A 27630-nucleotide genomic window follows, 5' to 3' on the forward strand; every position below is an offset into this window, starting at 1 on the left:
AAGATATCAATTTTTTTATTCAGGTTCTAAAGAAGTTATCATAATTTGTCTACGTTAAAACCAGTATAAGTCTTAGCATGTTCTTTAGCAAACTCTCCCTTTGCAAACACTGCCATCTGCAGGCAATACAGCGTACAGACATATTACAGCGAGATCTCTGGCTCTAATAGAGGACCAGCATTATGCAGCATCTACTTGATATTGCACTTGTAATAAACGTACTGAGACATAGGCCATATTTGCACTATGAGGTTATTACTGTCCTCAAGACATTCACTTTGTATTAAGGTGACTTCCAGTAGCTGGACTTCTCCAGTACTTCTCACAAAACAAAGGACAAAATATTTAGTTAACATGTTTTTGATGTGGTCAGTGTAATTGGAATATAGCCTACTGAAAATTTAGAAGTCTTTGTGAGTCCATTGGCTGACCATGGACAGACAGAGCCACTTTGAATAGTTCCTAATATCCCAAATTTTAGTACAACACAACGTAATATTCAACACACAACGAAAGTGGAACAGTACATACATTACATACTTGGCACTTGCCACATGAAAATGACACATTCACACACAAAGTAAAAAATAGTAAACTGATTCACAAACTTTAGTGTGCTTACATTACACAAGCAAAGATATCAGAGGGAAGCTATGTGAAGTGTAGCTGAGGCAGTCCTCTGAGGCCACAACTGTGTCTACATAGAACAGTGTATTCCTGAAGAAGCATATTTTATTAACTATGATACAGTGCGTTGTTGCCTCCAAGTGTTCAGTTTGTAATGGCTTGGTAGTTTCTGGTTTATTAATTAATTTCTTAATACAACTTACATATCTAAATGACAAGACGTTGTAAACGTATCTTCAATATCATATGACACAACCTTTACAGATAAGGTAATTAGAAAATGGTTATCAGCATCTTGTATCACAACTGCAATCAAGAAACCTGTGTAAAAGCACAAGATTATAAAGAAGGGGTGGCCATCATGCTTGTGATGATCTAGCACTCCTTAGCTCCTACCAGATCCACCTGAACAGGTCCTTCACAAGCATCTGCATATTAGAGCCAGATGTAATTAGAACCTCTCTGCAGGAGGGTAGATCTCCATGAACAGGAATTGTCACCCTGATTTAAGAACAAGGAATTTTAGCCTTTTGCGACAACATAGACAAGATGGCTCGCTAGTTAAGAAAACACTGCCTCATAAGTATCGAGAACAAACACTTGACCAACACATAAAAGCATGGATATGTTTTCAATAAAATGCAGCACGACAAACAGAGATTAACAGGAGAATACTGCTGTCATCTTAAGTAAACCCAAGACCCAGAACTCCATTCAAATGCACAACAGTGGCTTGTAGCTTGGGAAAGGCCTCCACTGTCATGTCCCTTGCTAAGGTGAATTCTTTCTGAAAACGAGTCACACCGACCTCTTCGCACAGAGATCGTGAGAGTGAGGACACCAGCTCGTCACAGAATTTTGGCTTCAGCTGGAGAGACGTTTGCAAGGCCTGCACTGCCCACTGCCTGCTGCTGTCTGTCATAGCTGCTCTCAATTTACCATGACTTCTCCCTGAGATAATGCTTTGCCACCAGATGCGTTTGAAAATTGGATCAACTAAAGCCAGAAATACACCAGAATGCTCCCCTGTATATTACCACAGAGATGGGTCAGAGCTGGCATCCTGAATTTGCCTTTCTTTCGCGTCCATTTGAAAAGTCCTTTGAGGAGGGTGGAAGTAAGTTCGATCTGACAGCCATTCCACTCTCATCTACTGACTCTTCTCAGCCTCAAATGGAAATGGAAAACTGGAGTGATCTAATTATTAATGGTGCTGGGACAGAGCTATAGTGTGTCATGCCTGAGTGCTACATAAGACCGAGAGTACATTGTGTGCCAATACGACTGAAGACCAGTAAGTGCCTGGTTTGTGTGTTGTATGTGTGGCTGTTAGCAAATCTTCTTCTTTCATTGCTGCTCACTTGGTTTATGTCATTTGTCTAAATATTAAGTGCACCTGCCATTGAACTGTTGGATAATGTCCAGTCAGGGCTTCCTAGGATCTCTGAACATTTCTTGTGGATGTAATTGTTGACGGTAATAAACATGCATATACAGGCATAACCACTCAGAGCTAAATAACTGTAGCTTTAATAATAATCTATAGCATTCCTTAATATTTCTAACTGATTTCTAATAAAATGACTTGGGAGTTTTCGATAAATATCTTAAGAGCACCCTGAAAATACATTCAAATTACTACCGATGATTCAGGGCCAAAACAAATGATAATTTCCCCCTTGTGTCCCTGGTCCTTTTTCTTATCATGATTGCAAGGCACTCTGGGGGCTGGATACATAATCACAGCCTGGTCCAGTCATTGTGTTTAACATTTTGACAACGTGACTCAGCAATGCTAAAAGTCTCCAAAATATGCAAACAAATTTAACTTGAGGGCAAGCTTGAGAATGAGAGATGTTTAGTAAACAAGAAAACAAAATTCAAATTGTGAAATAGCCTTATTTTGCCTTGTTCTATTTTAAAAGGTCATTAGCATTCAGGTAACGTATCTCTCTCTGGTCGTCATGACAGACAGCCTCCTGCCAATGAAACTATGCAGATGATTTATTTCCTTAGAATGACAGTCATGAGCCATGAGCCATAATGGGCCATTGTTTTTGTATTTAAATTTGCTCTGTGCAGAACACATCGATTTAATTTGCTTTTAAGCGGCAGATCAAGACCAGTGCCGCTGTTCATATGACATCAATTTTCAGTGACATTTAAAGCCCCATTAGGGGATCACAGAAGCTGGCACGTCAGATCCAGGTTTTGATGCTACAACAAACCAAACCTTAAGTAACCCACCTAGAGTGGACAATTCAAACCCACATCTGCCTAAAAAAATGTACATTTACCAAGCTTTTATTAGAAAATTCAGTGTTGGCTGTAACCATGTTTCAGCAGCTACTGTTTGGAGATTATTGCAAGTGTTTAAACGTGTCTAAAAAAGTGTCTAAATAAACTTTTCAAACATAATCTAATCCCACTACATGTGACTCCTTACTGCAATATAATGCTAGTGACCTTGCTCTATTTTTGAAATGTGTCAGAATACCTCTTTTTTAATTTTACATATCTGACAAAACTGACACAGACTGAATTTTTATCTGGCATGTGCTTTCACAAATTTTCACACGTATTCCTCGTTAGCTTGGAAGTGCTAAATTATAAAGCAGATGCAAAACCTTGGTGTGTTCCTCCAAATACACTCAACATTCATCATAATGGTACTAAGCAAGCATGCCACTCCTGTAGCAATGACTCATGACTGAAGTCTATATATAACATGGTGATGCTGGTACAGCAGCATTGGGGAAAGGAAGACGTAAATGTTCTAAGTAGCTATAGGGTAAAAGCTATGGTGCTCTTAATATTAGCGGTCCATAATAGTCATGCTTATTACTTGAATATATAGTGGATGTATATTTCTTTAAAACAATGTTTATTGAATAATAAGGCTTCCCAGTTATGCTTTCTATGCATGGAGAAATTAATCTTTTCATTTTAAGCCACATTCCTCTTTCTCAGCGATCACTTTTTAGAGTCCTCTTACTGTTTATATGACAAAATCTTTTCACAGTATATATTTAGGTGCTACAGATTGAAATGCTGGAAAGGTTTTTTTTACCTTGTCCTTGTCAAACTCACAAGGGAAAGTGATATGACATTCTATTGTTAATCAGACAGATCCTGAAGCGTGCTAGCTGCATTTCTGTCCATCTGTTTATCCAAGGAGGTCAGTTCAGTGTGTCTAGACAAACCTCTCACAGCATCCATCCCTCACAGAAGGCCCCTCTCAATTTGAACACTGGGTTGTATCTAGACCACAATAGGTGTGTCGGAGAAGACCGAACTAATAGAGTCAGCAACAGACTTCTTCCGCATCCCTTTCCCCTGCCTGGCTTCATCGTCTAACTCCTCCCCACCACTGGGATTGACTTTCCCATTCTGGCCATGCAGGTCCTTGGGGTCTATGAAGGCCACATGCCTGCTGAGCTCTGCTTTGGTTGCCATGTCTTCGTGCGTTGGCGTGGCGCTGAGCATAGAGGAGTGAATGCTGTCTTCATGATGGTTTTTCGGTTTGGCCTGTCCTGGGCAGCAGAAGCAACGACATGGCGTCAGGTACAGATAGATAAGCACCAGCACCACACTGGCCAAGCAGCCCACCAGCGTTGTGTACCCAGTATTGAGGGTTTCACCATTTCCACTGACAGTGACGTTATGTACCTTCACCCACACGTACAGGGTCTCGTTAAAGTGCTCGCTCACAGCAAAACAAGTGTACTGACCAGAGTCCTCAAGTTTTGCTGAGCTGATCTTCAGACTGCCATTTTGGAGGACAACTGCACTGTGGTTGATGCCAGGGGACACTATTACATTGCCAGGTAACATCCACGTCTTGGACATGTTCCTATGCCGGGTGTCGCAATTAAGGACAAGTTTCTGCTCCAGAAAGATTTCCTCCATGGATTCGTTGAGCGTACTGCAGTTCATGTGAACGTTTAACTCGAAAACGTGCTGGACCTTCTTGTCGGCTCCTTGCATCACGCAAGTGTAGTCGTCTCTGAAGTCCACTGCGGAGTTCAGCCGCCGTATGAACCAGTGGGTCATCAGGCTGTACAGCTCACAGCTACAGACGAGGGTGTTGTTGTGGAGGTACAGTCCATTCTTGAGCCAGGCAGGCAGGCCCTGCAGCTCCGAGATGGGCAGGACTTTGATCCGATTGGAAGACAGGTCCAGCAGGCTGAGCTTTTGCAGCCGCGTCTTGTTCTTGACCAGCTCCACAGGGAAGCGGGAGACAAGGTTCTGGCTCAGATAGAGCTTCTGCAGGCTCAACATGCCCGTGAAGGCAGTGCGATCGATTTGGGAGATCTGGTTGTTGTAGAGCAGGAGCACCTCCAGGTGTTCAAGAGGCTCGAAGATGTACTCATCCAGTTGGTGCAGGTTGTTGGAGGACAGATCCAGGTAGCGCAGGTGCTTCACGTTAGCAAAAGCCTCAGTGGAGATGAAGTTCAAGCCATTGTGGCTCAGTAACAGGTTATGGAGTTTAAGGAGTTTGTTTGAAGTCCACTCGGCTCGCAGTCTGGTGATGTCATTGTAGCTCAGATCAAGCACTGCTGTATACTTGGGCAGCTCGACAGGAACAGTGGTTAAGTTCATTTTGGAGCAACTGACAATGTTACTGGCACATATGCATGTTTTGCGGAAATTCACTATAGAGCCACCACTCCCTGGCGTATGTATAAGGACCAGGGACATACAGAGTGCCCACTTAATGCACAGTTCCATATGAGATGACATAACTCCCACCTTCCAGAAATGATAAAAAAAAATGTGTTTTTAAAATGTGTATTTTTTTTTTTTTTTTTTGCCTTTTAAATCCCTTCTCCAAGTAGAATGGAGAATTCAGCTTTGCAGGTTTACGGAGTTCCAAGCTGAAACACAGAAACAAACAAGCCAGATTATATATTGTTACAACAAAGGGAGTTCATCATTAGAGTGTAGCGTGGACATAAATGAGCATGAGTCACTTATTACATTGCCCGTAAAAAGACTGGCAAGCTCTCACTCGTGCATGCATAATAACAGGTTTACAAACAAGAGGCATTCATTCATGCAGACTAAAGCAAATGGCACACCGAGCAGATAAATTTGCATGCGATGTCACTAAAAGCAAAGTCATTTTTTCACAGAGATACACCAACAGTTTTGACCAGTAAAAATCATTTCGAAAGGTGAGAAGTTATGGCCTGTAGTAACCCAAGACAAGCGGTGTTGCATTGCACCATTTCACGTATACGCTCGCCCCTCTTTAACATGTCCAGGTAAACATCACTTCGGATAATATAAAAGAACAATCATGCAGACTGGCTTTACCTCCAGAATGTTTTGCCTTGGATAAAGGTGCATCAAGATTTGCCTGAAAATGAATCACAAGCTTGTGTCTGTTTATCCATTGGATATCACAGTAACGTGGCATGCCCTTCCCATTAAGAAAGCCAAATAGAAACGCCGAAGAAAATGTATTATTCTGGAGAACAAAAAACGGCCCGACACCGTTCGCAGAGCGGAACACTATCTCAGATGAACCAATCAAGGGTAAATGCGCAAATAGTTAGAAGATTACGTAAAGAAAACAACGCAACGACTGCAAATCTGGTTATAATCCTCGAGACATAACATGACAGGACTGCATAACTCCGATGAGCGTGTACATTCCCTCCGTTGCACGACTCTTGTAGATATTGTAGTGTGAGGCGAAACGCTGGTAAATACGCGCCCGACTCCACAGCAGACGCGACACAGTCAGCATCGCTTCATGGCCAATCACTTCAGCGCATGCGCAGTCGCGCACTGGCAATCTCGGCGGTCCCTTCTCGGATATTCAGAAAGAAAGAACCACTGGATCGGTACTTCGTATAGTGGCCAATATTTAATCCACGGTCTTTTCAAGACTAAACCTAATCCTTTTACTAAACACAGCAAGCATTGTGCATTTTATCCCAATACAGCAATAGACACATCACAGGCTCATTAAGCTACACTATATGCACAAATTACCGTGCAGCCGTACAACATTCCTTTTGCTGTTCTTTCGTAAGAACGATATATAACGTTATGCCGATACAACAACAACAACAACAAAACACATCGTACGTCAAACTGCACGTGGGCGATCGCGCCCTTGAGCAAATACAGTTAAATGCTGTCCGTGTAGATGTCGGCCTGTTGTCATGTGTCAAAAATACATCATCACTACAGTCCATATGGTCACGAGCATCCGTCAGAAGCAAAGGAAACTCTTAAATATTTTATTCACAGTAAGCCGATACAAAACCAGCTAGTCATGTAGCCGGCGTGCAGATCTTTTGTAGCTACTGAAGAGGGAGTACTTTTACTTTTAGCTTTATTAGACAGACCCAGCTGGGAACAGAGAGGAGTTCCCACAGCTTGCTTACACCGACTCTCATGGGGGTTTGTAATTACACCCTGGTAGACAGCATTACATTAGTCTAAATTCGGCAGTGGTCTTGGTCGAGTGCATTATCGCCTTGTTCCTTCAACGTTCAAATGTTTATCTCCACAACAATGACATGGGAATTTAAAACGCACCTAATATCTCAGTCCTAATATTATCAATCACTTTTGTACTGCTGTGTGCTCTGCTCTTAAAAATGTAAGAGGCATTTCGAAAAGCTACAGAATTTCGCATAACTAACGTAGACTTGAAAGTGAAAAGAGTCTGCCTCTTTAGTTATGTTTTTTTAAATTGTTAAACCCTTTTCAGGCAGCAGACTAATTCTAATCATCTGTATCCATGACCTCCTGCATGGATGCAGATTAGGTCTGTCAGATGAATGGCCACTGAATTCCCCGAGGAAGTTACATTTACTGTAAAACACACATTATAAACATTGCTTTATTAGAAACATTATGTAATGTACAGATAAAGACAAGCCAATATGTTGCGATATACAATTTGTAATTGAAACACGGTCGGTCAGGATTACTGTTGGGTAGTTATTTTTGGGTGGCAGACTAAACCCATCCCAGCAGGGACATTGCCTGTGCCTGATACAATCATACCAATTCAACACCCACAATCACGCCATGTCACTGCCGTGTTGAGACTGGTACACCATCCAAATGTTTTTCAGTCAGCAATGGTCTTGTGGTGATGATGAATAGTGCATGTTGTACCTATTGAGCAAAGCAACAAATAGGCATATTAAAAAATAACCACGAACACACAGATGTGAATATGTCACTCAGACGAATATTCTTCTCTTTTTTGTCATTACCATGTATCAATGCGCAGAGAACCACACAGGGTGTGCTACCGCTAACAAAAGTAGATCCATATTAAACACTGCATATAGAATAGGTGGTCCCAATTGACCTGCGAATGTAGCTGTAGAGCAGGGCTCTAATAGGTGAGCTGTGAGTGTGTATGAATAAGTTTGTCACAGCAGTGACAGTAAGTATGTTTGTTCTTAAAGAGAATACTTATTCTGATTGTCTGGCTGCTAACTGGGCATTTGCATTAGCATTTTTATCCTCTGGTTAATTTTAGAGGCCGGTCCTTAGTTTCATTACCATGTTAATTGTCTTATATTACACCAACCAGTGCAATTTATTGTGTAATAAATTGCCATTGACAACAGTGTGCTTAAGTCTCTTTATTTGAGGTTATTACCAGCCAGTCCCTTACCTCCTATTTATGTACTCATTAGGTGTAATATAAATAAAATGTACATTCATTAGTGGTAATGAAGAGTGAAATGCCCCTGGATGATTCAAAGAGCTTTGCTGGACTGGGAATTAATTGAATGTCAAGTTGTTGATTTTAAGCTAGTGTTGGCTCGGAACATTCAGAAGCCTGACCAGGTGTTTACGCAGTTCTCTTAGCATTTTGTATGTCTCAAGACACATTGTTCATTCATGGCAGAACACCACACCTGACTCATGAATCTAGGAAATTAACATTCGTGTTTAGATTAGCAGGATGCTGTGATCAATTACCTACAGCAAAGGTAGGCTGAAACAGTTTGGTTACTGACCAGAAAATCAATCCCCCATTAAGCCGTTATTATCTCTGACAGATATGATGGAGCTCTGGTCAAATGTAAAGATTTTCTCAACAATGCTCTAATATCAGCACATTGACATTCTTTTAATTACCAGTCCAACAAGCTCTTTGAATCATCCAGGGCAATTTCACTCACCATTGTCACTCATTTGCCAACTGTCAATGTATCTGAAACACCATGTTCCGCTCCTTCCTAACAGCCAAGATTGAGTTATGTTTGTGGTTTCTCTTACCATGTGAACACACCCCATTTTGTGGCATAGTAACCAACAAGCGCTTGAATCTGAAGCACAAATCCATTCCCATTTCAAATCCATTTTTATCATCCCACTACATGCAGAGACCTTGTAGAGACCCACAATCTGCCATAAAAGACATAAAACAGTGTCAGGAATAGCAGATAACATAATCACGTTCACCTGTCTCACCACCACGCCCACATTCCGGGCATACTTAAGCACCCAGACTTCACTTCCTGGTTGCGAAGTATTGCCTCATGTCGTTGCATACCAAGCCGTTATTCCTGATTGTCTCTCTGTGTGCCGAACTCTGCTTGTCCCCTAGACCACGTCTCCTGCCTGATCCCTGGATACCTCCCGGACTCTGCCCTCGCCTCTCGACCCTGGACCGCACTGACCACCGCTCCCACGCTACTGCTCTGCACCTGCCATACGTCACTTTGCTCATCGTGTGGCTTGTTGTACAGAGTTATTCAAATAAAGAACGTGTTATTCCGCATCAGGATCCCTCTCAGCGTGTTCTATACGTTACAGAATACTTCGCCATTCCCATGGATCCTGCGGAAACACAGGCTCACCTAGCTCGCCAAGAGGCGACTATCGCGGCCCTGACGGAGCGTATACAACAGCTCACCGAGACAGCGTGTAACCAAGAAACTGCGCTCCGTGCCCTCACCGAATCTGCACGCCAGAACGTCCAAGGTGCCAGCCCCGTGTCCTCTGCCCCCCTGACCGTTGCGATGCATCCCGCCAATATGCCAGTTGCCCTACCTGAACGATATGACGGGTCTCCGGAGCGTTGCAAGAACTTCCTGATGCAGTGCTCCATGTACTTCACCTATCATCCGGCCCTGTTCCAGACGGATCGTCAAAAGGTGGATTTTATGCTGACATTCCTGACGGGAGAGGCAGGAGCTTGGGCTACTGCTCTTTGGAGTAGCGGAGACGACTCCCTGAATACGGAGCGCCACTTCTCCGAACTGCTCCGATCCGTCTTCGACCACCCCGCCGCCGGGCGCGATGTCGGCACCCAGTTATGTGAAATCAAGCAGGGGAGACGCAGCGCGGCAGACTATGCCCGAGAATTTCGTACATTGGCTGCTGGCAGTGGCTGGAGTGGAACTGCCCTCAAGACGGTGTTCCGCCGCGGTCTCAGAACCGATCTGCAGATTGAGTTGGCCTGTAAAGATGAAGATTTAACTCTTTCCGAGTTCATACAAGCAGCAGTGAACATAGATAAGCTGCTCACTACTCACCGTCCTAACACAGCAGGTGTACGCACTTCCACTCTTTCTCACCAGTCGTCTCGTCTCCCCGGAGAGGACAATCGAGATTACTCCGAAGCGATGCAGCTGGGCCGGTCTCCACTCACTCCCCGGGAGAGGGCGCGTCGCATGCGCGAAGGACTCTGCCTCTACTGTGGCGAGGAAGGTCATTTCCGAGACCGATGTTCCACACGACCACCTCGTCTCCGTGGGAATTCCCCCTCTCAAGCAAAAGTAAGCCCTCCATTACTTTCTCTTTGTGGTAATTCCCAATTTAACCTACCTATACAGCTCACCTGGGGAGGTGTAACTCGCAGCTACTCAGCGTTAGTTGACTCAGGCGCAGGAGGGGACTTTCTCGACAGCGAACTAGCCAGATCGTTAAACATTCCCGTTGAGGAGGTAAACCCCCCTTTCCGAGTTAACTCAGTAAGCGGACAACCCATAGGTACCGGATTAGTTGACCGACGTACCAAGCCCTTGCTCCTCCGTGTCGGGCTGTTCCATACCGAGATGAGGCAGTTCTTCCTGGTCTCCGCTCCTCGCGATTCTGTCATCCTCGGTTTCCCCTGGCTAAGAGAACATGACCCTGTCATTTCGTGGCAAAGACGCGAATTAGTTGCGTGGAGATCGCATTGCCAGCAGGGTTGTATGCATTTACCCCTTCGCTCCTCGATGGTTGAGAGTCCTCACACACCTCTCTCCGATGCGGTCCCTGAGCAGTACAGAGAATTCGCTGACGTATTCAGTAAGGAGCGTGCCAGTTTACTCCCTCCACACAGAACCTGCGACTGTGCCATCGACCTCCTTCCCGGGGTAACCTTGCCCAAGAGAACTAAGCCGTACCCGCTCTCCCGCCCAGAAGATGCCGCTATGGAATCTTATGTCAGTGAGGCCCTACAGAAGGGGTTTATTCGCCCGTCGACATCTCCCGTCGCGGCTGGGTTTTTCTTCGTAGAGAAGAAGGACGGGGGGTTACGTCCCTGTATTGATTATCGAGCCCTGAACGCTGTCACGTCTAAATATGCTTACCCTCTACCCTTCATCTCTGCCTCACAAGAGCGACTAATGGGGGCTGCAGTGTTCACGAAGCTTGATCTCAGGAGTGCCTACAACCTGATTAGAATTCGCGCTGGTGACGAGTGGAAGACAGCCTTCGTCACCGCCAGGGGGCACTATGAGTACCTAGTAATGCCATACGGGCTGTCTAATAGCCCGTCAGTGTTCCAAGCTTTCATGGACGACATATTCCGAGACATGATTGATAAATACGTGTTTGTTTACATAGACGATATCTTGATCTATTCCCCCTCTATCCAGGAACACATAACTCACGTCTCTTCGGTCCTCCAGCGTCTGCGAGAGAACGGCTTGTACGTGAAGGCGGAGAAATGCGAGTTTCATCCACCTGTCATCTCCTTCCTTGGCTGTACCCTATCGCCGGGTTGCATCAGTATGGACAACAACAAGGTAGACGCAGTCACAAACTGGCCTGTTCCCCGTTCCGTTAAGGATCTCCAGCGCTTCCTCGGATTCGCCAACTTCTGTCGTCGGTTCATCAGGGGTTTCGGTTCGGTGGCGGCCCCCCTTACCGATCTCCTGAAAGGGGGGAAGAAGCGCCACTTCATATGGACACCCAAAGCGGAACAGGCGTTTAAAGCGCTGAAAACCGCGTTCACCAGCGCTCCCATATTGCATCTCCCGGACCCTTCGTTACCTTTCATCGTTGAGGTCGATGCATCCGACGTTGGCGTGGGGGCAGTGCTTTCACAGAGACAAGGCAATCCACCCAAACTGTTCCCGTGTGCCTATCTTTCCAAAAAATTACAACCGGCCGAGGTGAACTATGGCGTGGGCGACCGCGAACTCCTGGCCATGAAACTGGCTCTCGAACACTGGCGGCACTGGTTAGAGGGAGCAGAGCACCCTTTCCAGGTATATACAGACCATAAGAACCTGGAGTATCTCAAGTCCGCTAGGCGACTCAATCCCCGGCAGGCCAGATGGGCGCTGTTTTTCACCCGCTTCAGATTCACAGTACATTACCGACCTGGATCCAAGAACACCAAGGCCGATGCATTATCCCGGATTCACGAGAAGACGCCGAGCGGCGAGATACCTAACCATATTCTCGGAGAATCCTGTTTCGTTGACCTCATCCGGTGGGATGTTCAGGACGAACTGGAGGAAGCCCTCCGCGCCGACCCAGGCCCTGCAGATAGTCCCGATGGAAAACAATACGTCCCGGTCCCGCTCCGGGGACGCCTCCTCCAACTCGCACACGACACGCCGGGCACGGGTCATCCTGGTATAACTCGCACCAAACACCTGATCGCCCAGAAATACTGGTGGCCGTCCTGGGAGGAGGACATTCGCGACTACGTACTCGCCTGTGTTGTATGCGCACAATCGCGCACACCCCGAGCACTGCCCACTGGTCAGCTCCTCCCCTTGCCGATACCCCGCCGTCCGTGGTCTCATCTGGCCATCGACTTTGTTACGGACCTGCCTGTCTCGGGCGGTAACACGGTGATAATCGTGATGGTGGATAGGTTCTCCAAGATGTGTCGTCTGATCCCTCGCTCGAAACTGCCCACTGCCATGGAGACGGCCTCTGACGTGTTCCACTACGTCTTCCGGATATATGGGTTACCCGAGGATATCGTATCGGATAGAGGCGTGCAATTCACCTCCCGTGTCTGGACCCAATTCTGCAAGTTACTCGGAATAACCGCCAGTCTAACCTCCGGATACCACCCCCAATCCAACGGAGAAGTGGAGCGCTACAATCAAGAGCTAGGTCGCTTTCTCCGCCAATACTGCTCTTCCCAGAAAGACTGGCACAAGTACGTCCCCTGGGCTGAATACGCACGCAATTCCATCATACATTCATCCACCAAACTGACTCCTTTCCAGTGTGTGTACGGCTACCAGCCGCCGTTCTTCCCCTGGGATAAAACCCCCTCTGACATCCCCGCTCTGGATGACTGGTTAAAGAACAGTGCCCGCACCTGGGAGCTCGCACACGTTCAGCTGCGGCGCGCGCTCCACACCCGTCGTATGAACGCTGACCGCCGTCGTCTCCCCGCGCTCATATATCACCCCGGTCAGCGAGTATGGCTCTCCACTCGTAACTTGATCCTACGCCAGCCTTGCCATAAGCTCAAGTCTAGATACATCGGGCCGTTCAAGATTACCCGCAGGATAAACGCTGTTTCCTACGAACTGCTGCTGCCCCCTCAATACCGCGTCCATCCCGTCTTCCACGTATCCCTCCTAAAGCCTGTTCACTACAGTCCCATGTCTGTAGCCCCGGTTCTGGATCGCCCCCCCTAGCCCCTGGACATTGACGGCCGACCTGCGTATATAGTACGGGAGCTGCTGGAATCACGTCGACGGCGTGGGGGTCTCCAGTATCTCGTCGACTGGGAGGGTTATGGTCCCGAGGAACGAGCCTGGGTAGCCGCTCGCGATGTCCTCTGCCCGTCGCTCATCGCCGACTTTCACGCTGCACACCCACATTTCCCCGCCCCCCGGGGCCGTGGCCGGCCGCCTTCGCGGCGTGGAGCGTCTGGAGACGCTCCGTTGCGGGGGGGTACTGTCAGGAATATCAGATAACATAATCACGTTCACCTGTCTCACCACCACGCCCACATTCCGGGCATACTTAAGCACCCAGACTTCACTTCCTGGTTGCGAAGTATTGCCTCATGTCGTTGCATACCAAGCCGTTATTCCTGATTGTCTCTCTGTGTGCCGAACTCTGCTTGTCCCCTAGACCATGTCTCCTGCCTGATCCCTGGATACCTCCCGGACTCTGCCCTCGCCTCTCGACCCTGGACCGCACTGACCACCGCTCCCACGCTACTGCTCTGCACCTGCCATACGTCACTTTGCTCATCGTGTGGCTTGTTGTACAGAGTTATTCAAATAAAGAACGTGTTATTCCGCATCAGGATCCCTCTCAGCGTGTTCTATACGTTACAAACAGCTTCTGACGATCTTTCATAGAGGTCTCAACCCAGTCATCCAAACTGAACTGAACTTCAGGGGCTTGTTCAATACTCTAGAATAATTTATATAGGTGGCTATATTTGTAGACAAACTCATGTGGAGCCATTGCACAACTGATACATTTAGGATGTATCAGACTATGGGACAATTGGAAAACAGCTTCTTTATTCCAAAAGAGACACTACAAAAACTTTTTAATGCCATATGGTCTGGCTATCTCACCTTCCATATTCCAGTCATTCAAGGGTAGCATGTTCCATCTGGCCTCAAGAAAATATTCTGATCGACCACAAGAACTTGGAATACTTCAAGTCAACTAAATGTTTAAGCCCTGTACAAATACAGTGGGTGCTGAATGTCACATTTTCCACATGCTTTTAGTTTACAGTAACCTACCAGCCACACTCCAAGATAACAAAGGCTAATACCCTCCCTCATGTCTACAAAAGAGCTGAGAAAGCTACCTGAACCGATTTTGCTATCCATCTGTTTTCTTGTGCTGGGAAAAGTATAGCTAGGAAAATCACCTCCGAAAACCGTCTACATACCGGTCTCATTATGGGAGCCCTCCTTCAGTGGGTGCACCCTACATATAATAATGGATAACCAGGCAACACTCAAACTGTACATCTATTCAGACAGGTGTATTGGCGTACTGGTGGCCCTCACAGGCGGATGATGTACGGGACTTTGTTCATGCCCATCTGACCTTTCTGCACCCCCATTGGACACCTACACCTATGGCCACAGTACGTAACAGGCAGTGGCGTGCACAGACATTTTGGGGGGCAAGTGCTCGGGGGGGGGTTGAAGGGCACTTTTTAGCGCATGTGGTACACTTAATTATAAAAAACAATTACAAGCACATGTTGAATGAAATTTGACATTTTATTTGTAAAATTCTCTAAATGTGAGTTTTCAATGGAGAAGAGTCACACAGCCAACTGATAAAATTCATATCCAATATTGACTATATACAGTCATGTCCTTCAGTTAACTTCTGTTTACCCTCCACTGTCTGCAGGCCTTGTTGCATATATTTTGCAATTAGTAAATCAATATAGGCCTACAATTAAGACAGTAAAAAGACCAAAAAGTACGAGAAGGAGTTATAGGCTACTGAGTGTTGTCATTACATGAATGCAGATGGGCATTTTTCACAGGTAATGGGGAACTTCCCGTTTCTTCTTTCACAAATGAATGTGTTAATTTATGTTGTCTAACAAAACCTATAGGCCTACAACAGAAAACGTTCAGTTTAACACATAGATTTGCAAACTCTACCTTAATTATATGTATGTGGTCGTCCTCACGTTGTCTATCATTGTGACCTGACTGGTGGGGCACGGGAGAAGAAGTCTATCTGTGACCGTGTGTGCTGTGCTGAAGACGCTTCCTTCCACTCGCTGAACTGAACTGCTGCTGCAGCGCATCTGGTGTTAAAGGAAGAGAGAGGTCGGGTGTGTGCGAGGTGGTGGCTCATTTCAGGGCATTGTTTTTAATCGCTCAGGTTTTCAAAAGATCATTTCAAACCGACCTCAGTAAAATGAAAACCGAAGTTTCAAAAGGGCACTTTCGTTGATAAAGGGCAGAGTTGGTGGTGCTTTAGCACCACCTGATGTCTATGTGTGCACGCCACTGGTAACAGGTTCTCTTAAACCCCTCCCACTCTCAAAACTCCCTACCACTTTTTACCTTGCTGAACTACTCTTCTATTGTGTCTTTTGCAACTTTGGTCTGCCTGAATAAATAGTATCAGAGTAGGGTCCTCTATCATGTGTTGAGAGCATTCTATGCAAAACCGGACATTAATGTCAATCTCTCCTCATCTATCATCCCCAATCATGGTTCACAGTAAGCCATAAGTTTGGATGATTTTGGATGACTTTCTCTGGTGTTCCATGTTTCCCTGTTAAAACCATCCCACTAGAGCCTCTTTTCCTCTCCTTTGTGGCAATGTCTCCTCTGGTGCCTCTGGAAATTGAGGTTGGATATCTTCTTAAATACTGACCACTACTGACCACAAAAGAGCAGCTTTTCAGTGGAAAGTTCCGCTTTTCCATAATTACCCATAATTCTTGTCATAAACAAGGCAAGTCAGAGCACCACTATTATTATGTACAGATAATCATGGGAGACCTTAACAAGGTAGTACAAAGCTTGTTGTCATGGTAGCCAGGGCCATAAACCAGAAATGGTGACTGATGGTGGTTGCCCATGGAAGGAAGGGAGAAATGACAAGAGAGGAATATAATATACCAAAGCTGTTATCTTCTCAAGCTCTTAGACAACACACCTGCCGGTCTCACTGTCGGTATCTCTGTGAATGTGAAAAAAACACCATGGTTTGTTTTGTTTGTTTTTTTATCACACTTCTCACATAATCTAACTAGTAGGATTCCTGGTTGACTCAATTCTGTCGGTCCAGTGTATTTGCATTTTAAATGATTAATGTTCGATTTGACTCCAACTCCTGCTGTGAACGGGATAGTGTTGCCTGGCAACTGTTATGGTCTTACATGTGCAGTGATGGTTGTGTGGCCTCTGACTGCTGATGGGATGTCTGTATGGTTCATGTTAGCTGGGGGAAAAGGACATCTCATTAACAGAGGTTGAGATATGCAAAGGTTGTATTAACTTAGGCCACAATACATGTTCGTTCTAAAAATTATTTTCCATTCATCATTCTGCATTAACAGAATGTTAACAGTACAACACAGAGAGTGTCAACTTGATGCTCAACTACCATTAACATTAGCAAACTTCTCCACATATTATACCCATTCTTTGGTTTCTTGTGTGATAAAGAAGGCCTCTTATCATTTAACAGACTTTAATGGCTAAGTCCTCTCATTAAAGCAGCACAACAGTAATTCAGTCTAACACATACCATAGGACGCCATCTCACCACGTTTCTAATCCACCATCAGGAATAAGACATTTACTTGGAGACACTGAGCTAAAAATCACCTTTTTGTCTTTGGAGAGGTGCCACAGATGATATCCAAAACAAGAAAGGAAAACAGTTCAGTTCGCCTAATCATTTTAACAGTGGGAGAAGGGAATGAAAACGGGGCCACCTGCATTGCGATTATGAAAATATTTCCCACATCACTGGGCTTGTGTGTTTTTCACTCACTGGATATTAAATTAATAATTCAACATCCAATAATAACTGGATGGTAAATTATCCCACTGCACCTGCAAGGAAATATAATATGTAAGATAAATGTTGTTTATGTATAGAATGATTAGTCTGACTCTGGGAACAATAGCACGGCAGGTGTTTTGTTCACAGAGGCCTCGTCTAGCTTTCATATGTATTTGGTCAGGGCTCTTGGAGACAGCTGTAACTGAAAGAGAAGAGGACACCAAACTCATGGCAAAATGATCCAGGATTACCTGTAATCTTAGCAGGCAAATCCACAGCCCCCGCTCACAGCTCTACTTTGGCCTTCAGTCTGAAAAGATTAAACTGACAGTCCACTCAAAGCTGTTGGTTTTCAACTTGTAGGTCCTTTTGATGCTTTCTTTCACAAAACATGTAAAACATCACGTAACAGGCTAACATACTTGGGCTAACAACAGCTGGAAGTCTATATTTATATCTGTCCACATGGACTGCTTAGCAACAGAATTTGGCCCTCTGTGCCAGTCAACTAAGGCCTTTGTAGTAAGCCCCCATGGACACCAACTGTCAATCTCTGTATTTGGATTCAGTCTCTGAATCCATTCTGTCACACTGGTATTAGATTAAATTAGATTATTAGATTAATTTCACCATAACCAAACAACCCCATTGTGCTGCAGCTACTTCCAGATGTTCCACATGTCAAGTTATGCTTCCACCCTCCATGCGTTAATTCACCGTAACACCTTGTTTGCTTTTCGTTCCAGTCGACAAAATCCGTCTCTGCCCATTAGCACACGCAGACAGGAAACCAGTGTTCGTGTCCGGACAGCCAGCTGGTCGCCCACATCCTCCCGCTAATGGATAATTTGTCTAGGCAAATGCAGAGTTTGACATCTGCTCTGAATTGCATCATGTGGTCCAAGGTAAGAGGCAGCACTTCTTCGTACTGTGCATCTTGTAAGGCAGTTTGTAGCCACTAAAAGCATTTGCTAAGGAGAAACCGTTTTTCGTCAGTCTGAAGCACAGACAAGGTCAATTACCTCTGAAAGCACAAATGAATATGAATAGATAGATCCCTCGACAGAACTCTAATGACCTTCTCATTTCTCCTCTTGGAAAAGACGTTCTTGACATTGAGCAGTTAGTTTTGTTTTAAGTGCTTATGGTAAATAATAGCTGTGCGTGATTAGAGTTGCTGTGCAATTTGTATCATTATGTTGGGCCATATGGGACCAGTGCAGTCAGAAGGTGTCTTGATTGCACTTTGCCTGTCTACCAACGTCTGTGTTGAAGGAGCTCATTAAGAATTTCAACTCAGGTATTTTGAGCATTATTTTTTTCTCTGATGGTAATCTCAGAAAAGAAGTTACACGAGGAACAATGTGCGGCAATCTTTAAATTACTGTAATATTCTTAAAACTTCGGAGCACTTTCAACAACACTGGTGAATTAACCCTAAGCTGCAGCACAGGTATCACTTGCATTGACTTTAACGTTCATGGGAAAAGCTGGTAGGGTGAGATTCAGATGCTTGGTTTTATACTGGAGAGAGGAAAGAAATTTCAGACATATTCATCCAATGAACTCGGGCAAGATCTTAATGATGAGGAGGCAGTTGTCTGTGAGAGATTAATAAGCCTGGGCAGTGGAGTGCATCGCTCATGTCTGGCGTCGCGGTCTAATTAATCCCACCTCCCTATAGTCCATCAGTTCTCTAATTACATATCCCACTTTTAATCCCTGGCACACACCAGTTGTTTGCATGAAACATAAAGGTACAAGCTGTATGTAAAGATTAAATGTTGGGAGGGCAAACCACATACACGCCTTCATCCAGGTAAAATTGTGAACATTTCATGTGTGAATATCATCTGTCCCTTAATGTCTGTGAGATTGTAATGGAAATTTAAGACAACTGTAGTAAACAGCACCACAAATAGTGAAACCTTCGATAAGACTATCTGACCACTTCCCATGCACACAAACCTATCAGGTGTGTCATTTCTTCACATGGCTTGGGGATTAGCTAGAAGAAGAACTGGAAAATAAATGCAGATGGGCTATGATCCAGAGTTTGCAGAACATCTACACCTTTTGTAACACCTTGTTCTTCAAGCCTGCAGCATCCTGCCTCAGCCACCTCAGATAACGATACTGAAATTTCAGTAATGTGATCCATCTCACTCCTTGTTTGAGATTGAGTGAAAAAGTGGGTAACAGATGAAAAAGAGGGCATTAATAATAATGTAGGAAGATGTGATTAAGTCATGAAATAGTAAAGAAACAGATAACAAGAGGATTTATGGTTCTCTCCTTCCTGCTAGGTCTCTAATGATGGCCGACCCATCATTATGATAAAGTATCGCTGCATCACTGTTGTGCTGAGACATGAAGCATGTGTCATTGTTGTAAATGGCACTTAACTGATTTCAAGTGAGGGAGGCTGTAAAGTTGATGATGAAAATGCATTACCAATTATTACATTTAGCATAAAGATACAGTTGTGGTCAAAAGTTTACATACACTTGTAAAAAACATAATGTTATGGCTGTCTTGAGTTTTCAATAAGTTCTACAACTCTTATTTTTCTGTGATAGAGTGATCGGAACACATACATGTTTGTCACAAAAAACAGTCATAAAATTTGGTTCTTTCATAAATTTATTATGGGTCTGCTGAAAATGTCACCAAATCTGCTGGGTCAAAAATATACATACAGCAACAAAATTTGTCAATTTTGGTGATGTAGCGAGTTGTGTCAATCAAATTAGCTTCATGTCATGGCCTCTTCACTTCTTGTAAGTGATTCTGATTGACTACAGCTGTTGACTTCTCATGAGCCCATTTAAATAGGGCTCATTTGACCCAGTGATTAGACTCAGCTACAAAAGCTACAATGGGAAAGTCAAAGGAACTCAGTGTGGATCTGAAAAAGCGAATTATTGACTTGAACAAGTCAGGGAAGTCACTTGGAGCCATTTCAAAGCAGCTACAGGTCCCAAGAGCAACTGTGCAGACAATTATACGCAAGTACAAAGTGCATGGAACAGTTGTGTCACTGCCACGATCAGGAAGAAAACGCAAGCTATCACATGCTGCCGAGAGGAGATTGGTCAGGATGGTCAAGAGTCAACCAAGAATCACCAAGAAGTGAAGTATCTCCACAGTCAAGCGTGTTTTACATCGCCATGGACTGAGAGGCTGCCGTGCAAGAAAGAAGCCCTTGCTCCAGAAAAGGCACCTTAAGACTCGGCTGAAGTTTGCTGCTGATCACATGGACAAAGATAAAACCTTCTGGAGGAAAGTTCTCTGGTCAGACTAAACAAAAATTGAGCTGTTTGGCCACAACACCCAGCAATATGTTTGGAGGAGAAAAGGTGAGGCCTTTAATCCCAGGAACACCATGCCTACTGTCAAGCATGGTGGTGGTAGTATTATGCTCTGGGGATGTTTTGCTGCCAGTGGAACTGGTTCTTTGCAGAAAGTAAATGGGATAATGAAGAAGGAGGATTACCTCCAAATTCTGTCAGGGAAACTTAAAACCATCAGCCCGAAGGTTGGGTCTTGGGCGCAGTTGGGTGTTCCAACAAGACAATGACCCAAAACACACATCAAAAGTGGTAAAGGAATGGCTAAACCAGGCTAGAATTAAGGTTTTAGAATGGCCTTCCCAAAGTCCTGACTTAAACCCCATTGAGAACATGTGGACAGTGCTAAAGAAACAGGTTCATGCAAGAAAACCATCACATTTAGCTGAACTGCACCAATTCTGTCAAGAAGAGTGGTCAAACATTCGACCTGAAGCTTGCCAGGAGCTTGTGGATGGCTACCAAAAGCGCCTAGTTGCCGTGAAAATGGCCAAGGGACATGTAACCAAATACTAATGTTGCTGTATGTATATTTTTGACCCAGCAGATTTGGTGACATTTTCAGCAGACCCATAATAAATTTATGAAAGAACCAAATTTTATGACTGTTTTTTGTGACAAACATGTATGTGTTCCGATCACTCTATCACAGAAAAATAAGAGTTGTAGAACTTATTGAAAACTCAAGACAGCCATAACATTATGTTTTTTACAAGTGTATGTAAACTTTTGACCACAACTGTACATACTATACTGATGTTGCATTTGCAAATGCACTGCTGCACTGTAAATTGCAGGATAAGCAAGCAACATTTTTTAATCAAAGCCTTTTTTCATTCATATTTCTGCATGCCTATGATTGGTTTATGATGCGGGTGTTGCCAATATGGCCATGCTTCATTAGTCAAAGAGAGCCAAAAAAGTCCGGTCATACCATTAAAGTGGACGGACATTTCTCTTCCTCATATTAGGGTTTCCCAGAGAACAGGGATAAATGATTTTGGTGTTCAAAGTGATTGCTGTTCCTGTTCTTGACAGTCACAGACTGTCACAGCACAAATAGGGGTCACAGCACAAATTGCTTATCACAAGTGGGACAATTTTGGTGTTAACCTTCCATGTTGCTTCTATTTCTTCTTTTAGTCCATGACATTTAAATCTGTTCTTTCATTTTTCCTTCCTTTGAATGTTTGTTCAACTTTGGAATGGCACACATCTATTATTAATTCTGCTTCCTGTATCTTGTCTCATATCATGTCTGATTGTTTCGTCACTACTTGTCTATCTGTACGGTTCTGGAGGTTCCTCAGGATATTAACCTAGTGGTTTTGTGCCACTCCATGTGGCCTTTCACTTTCTGTCATTAAGACATCTTTTGTATCTTCTGATTTTTAGACATCAAAAACTGCATGAATCTACACTATCATCTCAACTTAATAATGATATGGAAAACAAGCTAACATTGTTCATGCCGCTGGCTGATCAGGAATATGAACAAATGAATCCTTTGTGCACAAATTGCAAATCATTCCCCAGTTATATTACAGTGTAGTAGGCATTGTATATTATAATTGTAAAACTAATAATTCTGTACATAGTACATAATATCTCTTAAACAGAACCACAGTTTGATATTTGCCATCTAGGAGTTTGGAGTTAGTGGGTTCTTTAGCCCAGATATTGTGTCACTGGTGTCCTGAGAAGAAATGGCTGGTTTGCTCCAGCCTCCAGTAGCCAAGTGTTATTATTAACCTGCCAACATGTGCCTGAGGTTAATACCAGCACCCTGCCTTACACCAGAGCTAACACTCACATGCATGTCTATGCATACACACTAGGGATGAAGAGGGCAGACAGTGTGGAAAATACAGTAGTGTTGTTTTATAGTATGTAACCCACTGACATACTTTTATATGTTAGTTTTTTAAGCTCTAGAATGTAAGCTTCTGTTTATTTTACTCAATGACAAAACTTTACTCTCCATAGACATCCATTCATTTGTAAACTCTAAGCCATATAAAAACGACTAATGGCTAAAGATGAATAATATCACAATCAATCTAGTCATCAATGAACACAACTTCATAATATGGCACAGAGGACAAATCCTAGCAGCCTTTTCTTAAGAGAGGCCGTGTTTGTTGGTGTGTGTGCTCACATACGTGTGTGTGTGCTCATACATGTGTGTGTGTGTGTGTGTGTGTGTGTGTGTGTGTGTGTGCAAACGGCAAGCTGTGAACACAAGACATGCTCACATGCTTATCTTGTGTCTCTCTTCATTATTGATGTGGCTTAAGCTTGTGCACAAACGGAGCGAGCTGTCATTTCTGACATGTGCCGGGTGCACAGAGACAACCTGTTGTGACAAAAAAACCCCACAGTGCCTTCATTATGAATTGCTATAAAGATTAAAAAGATGGCTATGGGAGACTCACCATTAAGACCAGTTTAATGATGAGGTACTGGCCAACATGAACCTTGATGTTTAGTTCTTATCTTCATAAGAAGAAAATCATATTTCACCCAAAAGCAGAGATGACTACATTTGTGATAGTGTGACTGCACCTCCCCATAGTCCATCAGTTCTCTAATTACATATCCCACTTTTAATCCCTGGCACACACCGGTTGTTTGCATGAAACATACAGGTACAAGCTGTATGTAAAGATTAAATATTAGGAGGGCAAACCACATACACGCCTTCATCCAGGTAAAATTATGAACATTTCATGTGTGAATATCATCTGTCCCTTAATGTCTGTGAGTTTGTAATGGAAATTTAAGACAACTGTAGTAAACAGCACCACTGTGACGAACGGGGCGAAGCGAAGGATGAGACACGGAATCCTTGCAGTTTGACGGACGTCACTTTTATTACACAAAAATAAACGTGCGATGGCGCACGAGCAACACTGAATATACTGACACAACGTGTAGACTTAGACAACGACGAGCACAGGACACTGCGCGAGCGCACATTAAATAGACAAACCACACTAACCCCATGTGATTACGAGACAAGTCACAGGTGATACTTATTAATCACACGACATAACCCCCAACCCCGAATATACACTGACGCAGACAAAGCACGTGGACTACGTATACACACGCCCAAAAGGGAGGGGCCGGGGTCCTCAACGTGACAGACGCCCCCTCCAAGGGCACTACCCGTCCCGGGGTGCCAACAGGACCGAGTGCCCCGAACCCACGACGATGGGCGGATCCGACGCGCTCAGTCCTGCGTCTGGGAGGTGACTGCCCTTGGTGAAGCGTCCGTCCCGAATCGCCTAGCACACCCCCCCTGGGAAGACCGGGGAAAAAACGTTTGACACATTAAACGGAACGGACACGAACACACACACGGGCACATTAACACATAGAGGAACGAGAGGGAAAAAGGGGTTTGGTAAACATACGGGTAGACTTACAAACACTGGAACAAACATACACGTAACGGGCGCCAGACTACGCGCCAGGAGAAGAGCTAGGAGTGGAGGAAGACCGGGGGCCGCCGGGGCTGCGGCGGACGTGCCAGGTGCAGGACGCCCGGCGTGGGCGCCCGGAGCAGCGCGTCCGGCGTGGGCGCCCGGAGCAGCGCGTCCGGCGTGGGCGCCCGGAGCAGCGCGTCCGGCGTGGGCGCCCGGAGCAGCGCGTCCGGCGTGGGCGCCCGGAGCAGCGCGGTCGGCGTGGGCGCCCGGAGCAGCGCGGTCGGCGTGGGCGCCCGGAGCAGCGCGGTCGGCGTGGGCGCCCGGAGCAGCGCGGTCGGCGGACTCCCTATACGGGCCACTTGGGGAAACCTCTTCGGTCTCCATGTCCTCTTCTTCCTCGCTCTGGTTCCACTCCATGGACTGCTCCGGGCTGCCACCCCGGGAGCACTCCATCTTCTCCTCTCCAGAGTGAACGAAGGATGGGCCCGCCTCTGGTATCCACCTCCCCTTCACAGTCCCGGCCGAACACTCAGAGGGGGGGGAACTACCCTCCTCCCCCGAGTAACGCTCTGACGGCGGGTAGTCCTCCTCGTCCTCCACCTCCCCCTCCTCTACTACAGAAGAGGGACCTACGGGCGGTGGGAGGTAGTCCTCTTCCTCTGACTCCTCCTCCTCCTCCCCGTAGTATATGGTGGACGCGTCGTCCAGCGAGGGGGGGTAGACCTCCTCCTCTTCCTCACCGTAGTTCACGGTGGAGGCATCACACAACGAAGGAGGGTATGCCCCCTCCTCTTCGTCCTGCTCCTCCTCCTCCTCGGAGTCTCCCTCCCCAAACTCTGCCTCCGGGGTTGAGTCCGCGACGCAAATCACACCGGGATTCTCCGTCGGCGCGAGGGCGTGGGATGGAGGGCAGTGTCGCTCCCTCCAAATCCTGACCGCTCCCTGGCGGAAGATCTCCGCCAGCTCGGGGTCTCTCTCCTCGACCCTCTGGGCTGAGGCCAGCTGGAGAGCGCATACCGGGTCCTCTTCCAGTTGCGCCCGCGTCGGCGAGGTTCTGCGGCGCGGGGGAGAGGAGGAAGAGCGGTGGTGCCGCTTACTGGGCTTCTTCCCCTTCTTCGGCTTAGTTTTGTAGCCTGGCATAGTTGTTGGTGTCTCGGGAGGCTCGTCGTTCTGTGACGAACGGGGCGAAGCGAAGGATGAGACACGGAATCCTTGCAGTTTGACGGACGTCACTTTTATTACACAAAAATAAACGTGCGATGGCGCACGAGCAACACTGAATATACTGACACAACGTGTAGACTTAGACAACGACGAGCACAGGACACTGCGCGAGCGCACATTAAATAGACAAACCACACTAACCCCATGTGATTACGAGACAAGTCACAGGTGATACTTATTAATCACACGACATAACCCCCAACCCCGAATATACACTGACGCAGACAAAGCACGTGGACTACGTATACACACGCCCAAAAGGGAGGGGCCGGGGTCCTCAACGTGACAACCACAAATAGTGAAACCTTCGATAAGACTATCTGACCACTTCCCATGCACACAAACCTATCAGGTGTGTCATTTCTTCACATGGCTTGGGGATTAGCTAGAAGAAGAACTGGAAAATAAATGCAGATGGGCTATGATCCAGAGTTTGCAAAACATCTACACCTTTTGTAACACCTTGTTCTTCAAGCCTGCAGCGTCCTGCCTCAGCCACCTCAGATAATGATACTGAGATTTCAGCAATGTGATCCATCTCACTCCAGTTTAATGAAGACCAGTTTAATGATGAAGCACTGGCCAAAATGTATCTTGAAGTTTTATTCTTATTTTCATAATTATAAAAATCATATTTCACCCAAAAGCAGAAACGACTCCATTTGTAATAGTTCGAAACAACATTCCTTAGTGGTGGAACCAGCTAAGAGAATTTTGAATTTTCAACATGTAAACATCTCCTAATGCATTCATGGGGATTATTTTAATGTCACTATGTCCCCAATTCAGGTTCTACTTCCACTGGGTCTTTAAAAATCTGCTTGTCTGAAGAAGGAGCAGTAGCAGAACATCTTAGCTATTCATGTGATTAAATGTTCCAGGCCTTTCAAAGGCTGCCAATGGCCTTGAAGCTTTGTGAACAGGACTTGGTGTATCCAGTCTGCCTCCAAGCATGGCCTTTTGTCCTCTCCCTGATTTATGTTTCATTATGGCCTAAAGTGATCTGCTCTTTTCCTCCCTTTGAAGAAATAAGCCCGATCCTATCACCTCTATCAATGTGTTTTCAGGATAGGTTTAGGGAGCAGTCTCCTGACTTCAGTGACTGCATCTGCCTCGTATTGTTATATATCCCTTATGTAAGCACGTGGCCGACATTTTGCAGGCTTTGCTGTTTGAGAGCAGCTTTCTTATGGCTATCTTAAAAAATTAAAACCCCTACTTACTGTTTTTTTAATCATCGTCTGCTCATTTTGATACTTACTTGCAGTCTTTAAGATCCTAACAGCCGCTGGCTGCTGCTTTATGTCGGCTAACACGACACATTACTGCCACACTGATATAGTCTCCAGGGCCCGGAATCGCTCCCCACCTGCTCATTAGTCACAGAGCCCTGGAGCAGAGAAGGAGCGCGCGCGCGGCCGTCTCCCTCTGAAGGTCGCCGATTGCCGCAGTGCGATGTAATATCTCCAGGGGTCTGATCTTCATGATGCAAGGACGAAACGGTTGCAAGCGCAGAACAAGGGCCTGCACCGTTTTTACCTCTCAGCCTTCGTTGCTCTATTTAATGAGGGTAGAGATACAACTACTAGTAGTTGTACTTTTCCTGGAATGTTTTGGAATTGCATAACTGACTTTCTGTGAATTACATGGCTGGCTGTAAATATAAAGCCTATTGGTAGTGAAAAAAAGAAACCATACGTCACCCCCAGACCCCTGCGTCACTGTGACCACTCACTAATGTTTTATTAATATACGCCTAAACCTATTGTTTATTCATTATTAAACCACTCACACTGACGCTTATATCCTGAGCAGTTGAATACTCTTTCGCTCACGAGACTAGAATGTGAGTATAGTTTGCCTCAGCAAGTTTAAACTTGCTTTAAAGTTTAAACTACTAGTAGCACTATATTACAACAACCAATATTTGTTACGTTTGAACTAAAGAGGCAAGAGGCTTGCATGAGAAGATGAGAACGCGCGCGCTTAGGTGAAAACGCTTGCTGCGAACGAAATAAGTAAAACGTTTGTTTTGCAATCGGTATTGTTTGTGTTTTCACGCAACCTGCTGAAAATCTGTCTTTATACAGTTGGGTCTCTTTTTCATCCAACGAGTTCACTGAGTTTCTGACCAAAAAGAATCTGATCTGGTGTAGCATCACACCTCAGCAGAGACACCATGAGCTGGGAACTCTATCCAGCGCAGCGCTATCTGTCATCTCCCTTGTGAGTCCCAGCAAATGTTCTCATCATACTCGGCTTTCAGGTCTTTTGTTTTGGATTAAAAAAACCGTTGA

At 45.3% G+C, this 27630-nt stretch overlaps 2 protein-coding genes across 16 annotated transcripts in view; one reads left to right on the forward strand and one right to left on the reverse strand.

Annotated features, from left to right (window-relative positions):
• amigo1 (adhesion molecule with Ig-like domain 1) lies at positions 1 to 15609 on the reverse strand. Of its 3 annotated transcripts, none has more exons than XM_077003778.1 (4): positions 15462 to 15609; positions 8893 to 9021; positions 5947 to 7770; positions 1 to 5504 (listed from the first exon to the last, which is right to left on the reverse strand). In XM_077003778.1, the coding sequence occupies exon 4, from the start codon at positions 5368 to 5370 to the stop codon at positions 3889 to 3891; it is 1482 nt and encodes a 493-aa protein (XP_076859893.1). In that variant the 5' UTR covers positions 5371 to 5504; positions 5947 to 7770; positions 8893 to 9021; positions 15462 to 15609; the 3' UTR covers positions 1 to 3888. The 3 variants fall into 3 exon arrangements, with proteins under 3 accessions (XP_076859893.1, XP_076859894.1, XP_076859892.1); XM_077003779.1 differs by lacking the exon at positions 15462 to 15609 and adding an exon at positions 13522 to 13645; XM_077003777.1 differs by lacking the exon at positions 15462 to 15609 and adding an exon at positions 9670 to 9838.
• gpr61 (G protein-coupled receptor 61) overlaps positions 14816 to 27630 on the forward strand; it is a 24648-nt gene continuing 11833 nt past the window's right edge. For 12 of the 13 annotated variants that reach the window (XM_077003782.1, XM_077003783.1, XM_077003785.1 and 9 more), the window contains exons 1-2: positions 14816 to 14926; positions 18075 to 18233. The gene's annotated coding sequence lies outside the window, so the exon portion shown is untranslated. The remainder of the gene's footprint in view (positions 14927 to 18074; positions 18234 to 27630) is intronic. The other variant, XM_077003781.1, reaches the window with a different exon arrangement.

This window comes from Brachyhypopomus gauderio, chromosome 4 (assembly GCF_052324685.1).
Source record: "Brachyhypopomus gauderio isolate BG-103 chromosome 4, BGAUD_0.2, whole genome shotgun sequence".
Lineage (NCBI taxonomy): Eukaryota > Metazoa > Chordata > Actinopteri > Gymnotiformes > Hypopomidae > Brachyhypopomus > Brachyhypopomus gauderio.